We start from the raw sequence: 11,264 nt of genomic DNA on the forward strand, positions 1-11,264 counted from the left end.
TCATTAAGATCCTAGATTATCTTAACGCCATGTCACGCCTCATCGCACTATAACCTCCCACCCTACCCGACCCCCCCCCCCATTTAAAGAAACTTAAAGGTAAAGTCACTCACTTTAGTGCATGTGATCAAATGATTAAAGTAACTGTTAGGCTGTTCATAGTAGCAACAACATATTTAATTGTTGTTTGATTATTTGTTTGTTTAATAATTAGCTGTTAGTTCTGTTTTGGAGTATCTCAAACAGCAATTTAATTACATTACATTATTTAATTACATTTTAGTCTCACTGTGAAGTAGTTACAAACAAAATCCATTGTAATATGTCTGTTGTAGATGGGGTTTTTTAAAATTTTGCTGCTGTTTGGGAGGGAGGGAGTGAGGGAGGGAGGAGGGAGGGAGGGAGAGAGGGAAGGAGGAGGTGTTACCACGAAGACTTAAAATGTATAAATTGAAAAGAAAATGGACCTAATGAAAAAATACGGTGGTGTTTCACGAAACATTTGTGTAAGTGATGGAAAATACGCAAAGAATTTTCGTTAATCATCAGCATTTGTTCTTTACTTTTTCTTTCTTATTTCTTTCTTTATGAATTGGTTTGGTAAATTGACGCCGTGCAGCCAGAGATTAATTTACAGGCATCCGTAGCAACGGGATAACTTGAACAAAGGGGGACCTTGCAGTGTTTGCATACTGTTCAATATCCAATACTTGCCAGGCACACGAACGGCACGCTAGCGTCAATCTGAGGTTACGCGTCACACGAGAACAGAAACTAACCCCCGTGTCCCTTTTGTTTTCTTTGGCCCTACGTCATATCACATTTGACCAATTAAAACGTGGTCGTGTGCCGAGAAGCACGCACGTACCACTCACTACTATATCGAAGTGATAAAAGATCCTCAGTGACTGTAGATGTATTTATGTGTACATGTATGGGAAAAGGGGGGTTTTCTAGGCATAATATACGTGATATAGTTGTATTATATACGTGTGTTGTGTTTGACGTCGTGGCTTCTCCTGTTATGTGTTTTGTATACTTCATCTCACCACAGTGCATATAGTGGTTGGTGTGTGTGTATACGCCCGCTCGTGATGTTTGGTACGGGGAGACACGGTCAACGAGATAGCTATATTTGTAACACGGTGCATGCAAGCGGTCAAAACGTCGTTAGTTCACGAGGCCTTAACAAGTAGCTAAGAGATTTAGAAGCCCATCCGACACGCTCCAAGCCGGATACGGAAAGAAACTACTCTTTTTTTTCCATCCAAGGTTCCAAATTTTTTTTCCAAGGGGTTCGACTTATTTTTCTTGCCGATTTTTATCTTTGCGATTTTCAAGGAGAAAAAATAGGAAAAAAAAATGAAGCGCAGCTTGAGTGATTCCGACGGCGAGGATCTCTTTGATGAAAGCATGAAAGGGTAAGCCTTTTAACTTTTCAAACTTCAAAAATTATCAACATTGATAAAAAACAATTTAAAAAAAGGTTTTTATAACGAAGTTTCAGTAACTTTTACCCTTTTGTTTTTTAATTTATTTTTACCCTGGCCCCCATCCCCCACCACCAGTCACTTCAAACTAAGTTAACGTTTCAAACCTATACCCCTAAATCACATTTTTACAGTTCGAAACTTTCTCGATACACTATCATACTTTCCTCACTTTATTAAATCCAAGAACTCACTAAAAACACTTATATACCATCGAGATGAAATTAACTTTATGACTACATGTGATATTATAAAGGAGAAGTTAGTTTGTTGTCGTAGAATTATGTTTTTGATACATGATGAATCAACATTTATTAACTTTAATTTGAACCATGGCGCTTTAGATAGTAAGAAACAGTGAGAACAAACTTTGATTTTCTGGTTATAGGTGTAACCCCCGCCCCCCCCCCCACCTTCCATCGACCCTCCTAACACGTCTCCTATTACAACCACCACAATGTCAAACCCCCCGAACTTCACCAACTATTAACGTAAGAGATGGTATGTGCGCAATGTTTGTAGACATAGGCCTATCAGAAATGTTTACAGTTGTTATAATTATCACTTCAAGTTTCAAAGTCTATAATTCAGATATTAGAAATGATATGCAAGTTGGCATTCTTTTGTCGATGTATCTTCATAACAGTCTGTCTGTTTGTATATGTGTATGTATGTGTCTGTATATGTGTTTTCTATGTGTTGTGTTTTGTAACACGACAAACATTCGTTTTCATTTTAATTGAAGAAATTTGTATAGACCAGACAAAAACAAAAGTGTGTGTTCCCAAATTCACATATTAACCTCTGGAAATATTATATTTATTTGTTTATTGATTTAAAATTAAAGGGTAAAACTCGGTTAGCGAGAATAAGAGAGATGTAATTGTTTCCTTGAATCTTTTCAACCAACTGAGCATGAAATAAATAAGGAATCAAAGATAAAATAACCAACCAAGTTACAAAAAAAAAAACCCAACAACAACAAGATAAATTAAGTTACACAAATTGTATAGATGAGGAATATGCTGTTGGTTTTCTCCAGGGGAGAAATATGAGATAACTACATTGAAAATTAATACAAACAAATATTTTATGAACTTTTATAGGTTTCCTTGATTTTTTTTTTTTTTTTTAGAAAGAAAGAAAAAAATGACATTGCACTATTTTAAGTCAATTAATGTTAGGCTATTGTAAGTAATAATTTTCACGTCAAGACAATGGTGCAATTAGAAAAAAAAAATGGTGACTCATATGAAAGAAAAAAAGTAATTACCTTTCTTGCTATTGTTATCTAATTAGCTTAAGTTACTAGAGTATAAAGGCACTATATTTTTTTTTTACACCAATTAGATTAAGAAAGAATATATTTAAACACATGTGTAATAAAAACGTTGATACTTTAAATACGTACGTTAATGACTAAATCACAAAGTTGTATATTTGTATTATTAAACTTTCATTGTATTTCACTCAACACAGTTCTCCCAGCCAATCATGCCCGGTTGCGGCCAGGAAAAAAAGACGAGGGGTAAGTAACAACCGTCCAAAATTCCTTTGTTCTGATTTATAACAAAAGAAATGTGTATAACAGAAAGATAAGAAAACAAAAGTGATCTATAAGATATTAATTAAATCTCTCACTGTTTTGAATTTGTTTTGATTTGAATCTCGAAAACAAAAAGCTACAAAAGCAGAATATATTGTCTGTCAAAAGCAAAACTCTCAGCACATTACCATATACCATCGAAATATTTGTAACCACTGCTGAAAACAGGGTGGAGGTACATCAAATGAAATGAAATGCATATACCCCTCATACAACACCCCCCCCCCCCTCCTCCGCCAAAGAAAAACATAGCTTGGTTTCGATTTTGGTCATGACTAATAGCGAAAAGCACCACCATAAAAATTAAAATTTAACACGTGGATTGTTTATGAATGGCGGTCATATATCACCATAGATAGAAGGCGTGCGCTTTATTGATCGTAGTTACCAAGGATTCGGTTCCAACATTGCCCCGATAAGTTTACGAGGGCTATATAGAACTAAACTTTTATGTCGATGCTTCGTGTAAGTATAAGAATAACTTGATCAAATCTTCAACAAATATAAAAAGTAGGAACAAGAAGAAATAAAATATAGCGAATAAGTTCTCTTTTTCCCGGGAATAAACAATTCTTGACGAAAGAAGGATGTTTGATTGAATCCGTCAACGTGATATAAAACTGCATACTCCTCTATTAATTGTCTGTTTCATAGAAGTTGCGAGAATAGAAAAGGAGAGGGCGCTATCAATTGTCTTATACTATTGGTCGTCTGTATTATAATGTAGCTGAACTGTATATAATGTAGCTGGACTGTTGAAAATGGGCTTGTTTCTAAATTGTTCTCACAGTATCATTCCCTACTTGAAGTCTGTGCGCTTTGTATTTTCATAATTTTTTGACGCATGCGCTTTATAACATACTGGTGAAGTAGGAGGGGGCGGGCAATGAGTAACTCTTAATTTGCAGACAGCTCAGTGAGTGACAAGAACATTTTAAAATGTAGTCAATGTTAGACCATTAAATTGATATATTAATTAATTAGTTATAAACAGAACTGACACACTTCAGGTTTTAATCCAGGTGAACAAAAGTAAACAATACCAGGAACACAAAGGAATGCACCTCAATGTTAAAACAGCTGGTCATTAAGGGTCAAAGATGAAACGATACAAACAACATGTTACGTGCAATGTTAAAGAACATCACTCATACACGAAAAACGACTAATATGAAGGTAAATACAGGTAAACAAAGGTAAAACGCGAGTAGGTACAGAAAGGAATTTGAGTATCGTTGCGTATAGGCCGGGTGCCTATAGTGAAATATCACAGCAATGTAAAAATTGATGTTTTGTTTTTGTGTACGTTCTGTCAATTATATCACAAAAACATGTTACAAAATGTCGTCAAGTTCCATTTCTTTCTCACGCCAACTGAAGGTGATTCTGTGTGTGGTTCTGTATAACACTGCCGGAGAAGAAATATACCTCTATGGTCTGGTATGGGTACTCTGTTGACAAGAATAGGGGTGTGTAGGTTTTTTTTGTCATCATGCAGTGAAAACACTGCATATGCTAATCAAAAAGTTTATGAAGGGGGGGGGGGCTGGTGACGTCATACTTGTCCAAGGGATAGATTTGGGTCTAGATACTCCTGGTTCCAATTCAAATATAGTGAATAAAAATAATTCCTAATTTTAATCACACATTTAGTCAACCGGAGATTAATATTAGGATTTATTTTTATTTATTAATATTAATTAATTAATTAATTTTTAGTAATATTAGGATTGATAAAGCGCCGACATATCCATCGATAACGGTGCTCAAGGCGCATCACAGTATTACTCTGGTCAATGATAACCTGTCAAAATAGAGACAATCCCTCCACATGGCAGCAGATAAACAGGGCCCAACAATTGACATTTTAGGTCCCTACAGGTCCCCATTTATACACCTTTGGGGAAGAGAGGCAATGGAGATAAAGTCAAGCAATGGAGACACATCGTAATGATCTGGCCAGGACTCGAACCTACAAATCTTAAATCACAAGTCTTGACCACAACGTAATGATCTGGCCACGACTCGAACCTTACAAACCTTACAAAACCTTAACAAATCACAAGTTTTTACCACAACGCTCTAATTAGGAATATATATATATCAAATAAGTAAAAATATGTATCAATTTTATTCCTTAGATTATCGAGAAACGACGAAGAGACAGAATTAATAACAGTCTGACAGAGCTGAGAAGATTGGTGCCAGCAGCCTTTGAAAAACAGGTGAGAATCTTTTTTGTTTTTGCAATTTTCGTTTACATTTTAAACAAGTATATATCTTGGGTTGATATTATATCAAGCTTTGATACTACTTTTTACATTGAGATGTCAAAACAATGTTGTTTACTAATATTGAAGCTTATATTCTAGTCAAGTTTCCGCATTCCATGCAAACAAAAGAAGGAAATGTGCCACAATTTTCATATTGTTTTTAGAATATTTATATTTTTTCTCATAATATATACATGAAAACTTGTCAGGCGGACTACAAAAATTATACTAGAAATCGATCAGAACCTATATAATTTCATTCTAATTAATATTTATTTGGTTTAGAAGAAAATTAACAATACCAGATTAAAAATATCATTTGAGTAATATGTAGGAACTAGAGAAATAGGCTAAACTAGACTGAAGCAACAATTGGCAAACACACACACACAAATAGCTCCATTATTCTAGCTACTTTCTTGATGGAATAAAAACAATTCTTTAATTAAAACTCGCTTGGTAAAATGAAGTCAAATATTTCTACAAATCACGTGACTGATTTGAAAAAAAGTTTGGCTTGTCAGGCAGGTGAATTTCAAGATTAAATTCTTCGGTTTTGTTTTTATCTTGTTATCTCCTTTGTAAATACTTCATAGTTAGTCATTTGGAATGACTAGGTTTTTGTGTGTGTGTGTCATAATTATATCCATGGCTATATATAGTGCTATGAACTTCCACTCATTAAACTTGATTATATTTATGTGTATGTTCTATATATAGGCTATATATAGGCTATATATATATATACATATATATATATATATGTATATATATATATATATATATATATATATATATATATATATATATATATATATATAGCCTATATATAGATATATATATATATATATATATATATTTAAATGTGCAGTAAATGGTGTATTTTGTTCCATTGTCTAGTGTATTGTATGAAACTGGAATGACACTCACAACCCACCGCATAACTTCCTCCAAGGGGGGGGGGGGGGGGATTAGGGAGAGTCTTGTTACTTAGGGTAATATGTAAGTAGAAAAACGTCTGTGTTGCTACTCAGTATACTGTATAGTTAATTAGTCTAGCCGATCTACTTTTGGTGTAAATTTGGATTTGATCACTATTGACGTACCATTTCCATGCATATTTGATGCTAAATCCGATGAAAATAGAAAACAATAAAGTAGCGAATTAATGAATTGCTTGCTTGAGCATATAAAGTAAGTAGCTTTCTCCCCCCCCCCAACCCAATTGAAAAAAAAAATTGTACTATTCCTTGTATCCAATTCTGCCCGTTTGTCTTTATCCTTCTTTCATTAGTATATCCCCCTCCCCCACACATACATATCCAATAAGTCCTAATTAGTATTTTTTTTTTTTTTTTATCTTTTACGCCTTAACGGTTTAAATTTGACTTACACTGCAGAGTGTAAACAAAACGAGGCACAAGCTTAAGTACATTCTTTATGTTATGACTTGATATGAATGGGTTTTACCAATCTACGGCTATTTAAGTTAATACTCAACTTCCTAAAATTAGGATTGCGTCAAGTTGAGAAGAAGAAGAAGAAGAAATAGGAAAGAAAGGAAGCCAAAAAAAAAAAAAAAAAACTCCCAATTTTACAGGCTAAACCCTTTTCATACAAAACCCGGGGAGTTCCACACGCCAGTGTTTGTTCTCCAAATATCCCGCGCGTGGCAAGCCTGCTGTTGTTCCGTCAAGTAAAGTTTAAGGCCACCTGTCACTATTACATTGCCCTGTTTGGCCCTTATGTTGTACCCAGATTTTACCATGTATCCTGTTAAAAAAATACCAAACTTGACAGAGAGGGTTGGAGACAGCTAGAGTAAGAGAGATGAAAGAGAAGAAACAAAAAAGAAAAAAAAAGGCTCTTGTGTGTGTGACGTGTTTCTTTGTCCGCATATACGTTGTAGTAAGTTAAACTCACAAGATGGTGAGTTATTGGCCCCTTCTATACAAATACCATGGAAGGCAGTATATACATTATATATGGATAGAGTTTGTATATGGCCGGAGGTTCCACGCCAGATTAAAAATTGGCTAAGGTTCTGGAGAGAGAAAATATAGAAGATATATATTTGATGTGAGGAAATATTTGTAGAACAGGCAGGTGTCGAGGAAAGACCAATGGGGGTCAAGTTTCAAGGGTAAAAATAGTTTTTTTTTTTATTAAGAGGGTTTAATAAAGTGCAATTGTTTGATTTATTTTCTCTCGCGTCAAGTTGTCGCAGCGAATAGAACCGGCCTTGATTGATATGTATTAAATGAGACAGAGTACGAACGCGTAAATATATATATATGTCTATGTTTGACCACAAGGTTATATAATTCGAATTCGTATTATTTATTGACTGCTTAAACCATATACAAGGCAACGTTTCAAGAAATTATTGACTTATTGAAATATAATTACAAAGGAATTTGAAAAAAAAAGGCAAAATGTGGATGTTTTGCTTTTGACAGCAACACCTGCTCGTGTCCGAACAATGGAATGGATTTTTTTTTTTTGGGGGGGGGGGGGTTATATTTATTCAACTATTTAATATCTTACTACATTTTTTGTGGTCAATTTGAACGAGTGGGTATGAAAATAGCAAACTTAAAAGATACTTTTTTGACAATCCAGTTGTCTACATATAGTAATTATATTCGCGTCTATATTCTCATCTGTTTGCGATTGAAGTGTGGTACTAATGTTCCCAACTACACCACAAACGTATATCTATATATAATGTAATATATGTTATTCATCTTTCTTTTTTTTTTTGCTTTTATTTAAGAAAATAAGTCTATTAAGTCATTGAATGTATTACTCAATGTCTTTACTCTTTTCTGCCTTTTTTTCTTCAGGGTTCAGCAAAACTCGAGAAAGCTGAAATTTTACAAATGACTGTCGACCATTTGAAGTATCTTCACGCCAAAGGTGAGAATTGTTGACATCCCCCCCCCACCCCCACAAACACATCTGTGATTGACCTTTTAGTCGGCATTTGACCCCTTTCAATAACGGACACAATAGGGAACATATACCGATCTTGCTCCACAATATATTTTAAAACTGATGTGTGGGTTTCAAAATTAATCCTCAAAATATGTAGACACCTCCTTCCCCCACCCCCCCCCCCTTATGTGTCCTCTCTCCCACCACACCTACCCACTCCCGAATGACTGGAAGCCAGTCTAGAAAGTTCAAAGGCAAATAGGAGAGGGAACAAAATGTTACAAAGAAACACACTGTTGTAATTGCTATAAACGCCCCCCCCACCTCCCCTACCATCACCACCCCCACCTCCCCTACCATCACCACCCAACTCCTCGCGAGCGAAAACAACAACAACGAATGAACAACAAATATATGCTTAATTATCCGCAAAGTTGATCACAAAACAATCAAATCATAAAACTGTAAGATTTTTTCTTTATTGGCACTTTTCTGTCATCATTTTGCAGTACTCAACAGGATACATAATTGTTTTATCTAACTAGTATCTAAGATACCTGGGAACCATTTGGGATGGGTGCAGGGTGGGTGTGGAGGGAGGGGGGCTGATCCCCATGTGAGGTGTTGAGGGTGCGGGGGTGGCTGATCCTCCCCTGAGGTGTTGTTTCCTAACTTTGAGTATTGTTCTTTCTTACAATGCTATATGCTGTCGCCAATTCTATTTCTTATGTGACCTATGACCGTTATCTTTACCCAGCAATTAAATGGGATTTTCCCTCTCTTTTATTTCCCCCTGTTTTCATCAGGTATCGACGGCTCCTTTCATCCGTATGGCGAAGCCCACGCCTATGCAATGGACTATAGAGTCCTCGGATTACGAGAATGTGCTTCTGAAGTTGCGAGATATTTAGTCACCGTAGAAGGTATGGACTTACAAGACCCACTGAGGCTTCGGTTACTAAGCCATTTACAATGTTACATGGCGCAGAGAGAGATCCAGTCCAGACAACACTGGAATTCTGTGTCATCCGGTCACCCTGGTCAATTTCCATCACACACTCATGGACAAACCCCTGGTCTTCCCCACAACTCGGTAACGTCGTCCGACCCACATGCGGCCGTCCTCCCTCCGCCCCCTACTGGACCCGGTCCAGAGAGTGTTGGAACGAGACAAATGCTTCCTATAATGCCCACCACGAGTAACCATGAAAACCAACATCAAGGGTCTTGTCACTCGAGAATTCCGGCTCCACAACCCGGAAGTATAACAACCACGGCCGCGGGGAGTTGCAACACATCGACTAACCTTTCAACGCCAGTCGCTCCGTCCATCCCTGCCATACACCCCCAGTATCCAGTCACGTACAATAGCTTGCAAGTGCTTTCTCCTAATGGGTACAGTGCAACCAGTGGCGCCCATAATGCGCACACAACTATCGTTTCTAAACCATATCGTCCATGGGGCGCCGAAATGGCATATTAGAAGTTTCAAAAGAGGCAATGGACAACAATAGAAAAGTATAGAAATATGATGTGAAACCTTTTGTAAAAATAAAAATAAGAATAAGAATAATAATAGCAATAATAATTATTTCAAACTGGCAGTTTCAGTCTCGAAATGTACATTGTTGCCAGTTTCAAATGCCCTTAGTGATATAACGTCCTATAAAAATATTCATACATTGTTTAATCAATATGGAAATTAGTGGGCATGGCCATTTAAATTGAATGCACTGAACGTCGTGTATGGGCTACTAATTAGTATTGTGTCATTAATATTCATATCAATGTCTTCGTGACCATCTCTCTCGATATTTGAAAGGAACAAAAAAGAGAGGTCAGGTATCTCGGAGTATACATTCTTGTAAGTCACGTGGGGACGTTAAGTGGAGGCTCCGGCCTTATATTTCTCTGACCACTCATTTACAGAAAAAGGTTAGATTTAGGCATCCTCGATCAGCACACTTATAGATTATGTAGGTTTCCTAACCCTTGGAATTCACTAAAAATTAAGGAAGGGGTTGGCGGGGGAGGGTGGGGGGTGGGGGTTGTAGGCAGTTGCATTGAAACTGAGGTAAAGATTACTAATGACGAGAGATGAAACAGGATCACAACTGCCTTGTAACAAATTTACATTTAAAAGAACAGAAATCTTTTCCCGAGGAACTGTAATAGATCTTTCTAAGAAATCGAAAAGTTCCCTAACATACAAACATTCCAATTTTGATTTTTTTTTTGTATTTGTTTTTATTACACCAAATTTCTTTCCACCAGACTGAGTATCGAGCGTGCTCAAAGTTTCATATATTTTGATACAACTCTTCTTCTTCTTCTTCTCCTCCTCCTTCCCTTGATAAATCGATAAACATTCCAAACATAAAGGCCTTATAAACCCTTATTTAACATTCATATACCAAACACAGGGATTGTTTCGACCTTGAAAGTACAGTATTTATTGAAATAATTCGAGTTTTGAGTTTTCTTTTTCTTGTTGATTTTCTTAATTTATTGGACAAGCTTGCTTGTCAAGTTCAGTTTATTCCAGTGAAAATATCCAACAATTTAAAAAAAAAAGCAATTGAATACCTGACAGGGAAATATCTTTTGCTTCAATTTCTATTTTCATGCTGTCATTTATATCTTGTATTTATAAAGCCAGTTTTTTAACTGTGTTTTTTTAACTGTACACAGAAATGAAAAGTTTCTCCTTGGTATGCATACACCCTCGGTAACATTAAACGTATGTGTCGTTTCTCGCCGTGGAAAATCGTTTCCCGACAAGGTAATGAATGATTGGATCATGAAATGTGTTTGAAATGTTCACCATATTTAACTGGGAAACGAGAGAAAGTTTGGCATGATGTTACATTTCATAAATTTGTGCCTGTTATAATATTGTTATAAAACTGTTGTCACTTATTATAACTTGTTACTGACTATAATCTGGCTATATATGGG

The 11,264-nt window shown here is 36.0% G+C and overlaps 1 protein-coding gene across 1 annotated transcript; it reads left to right on the plus strand.

Moving 5' to 3' along the window:
- The first annotated feature begins 909 nt into the window (after window positions 1-909).
- Window positions 910-10,321, plus strand: LOC139985226 (hairy/enhancer-of-split related with YRPW motif protein 1-like). The gene is made up of 5 exons (XM_071999486.1): window positions 910-1,421; window positions 2,970-3,018; window positions 5,238-5,321; window positions 8,216-8,288; window positions 9,113-10,321. The coding sequence occupies exons 1-5, from the start codon at window positions 1,363-1,365 to the stop codon at window positions 9,787-9,789; spliced, it is 942 nt and encodes a 313-aa protein (XP_071855587.1). The 5' UTR covers window positions 910-1,362; the 3' UTR covers window positions 9,790-10,321.
- Window positions 10,322-11,264: the final 943 nt, after the last annotated feature.

Source organism: Apostichopus japonicus, chromosome 17 (genome assembly GCF_037975245.1).
Source record: "Apostichopus japonicus isolate 1M-3 chromosome 17, ASM3797524v1, whole genome shotgun sequence".
Classification (NCBI taxonomy): domain Eukaryota; kingdom Metazoa; phylum Echinodermata; class Holothuroidea; order Aspidochirotida; family Stichopodidae; genus Apostichopus; species Apostichopus japonicus.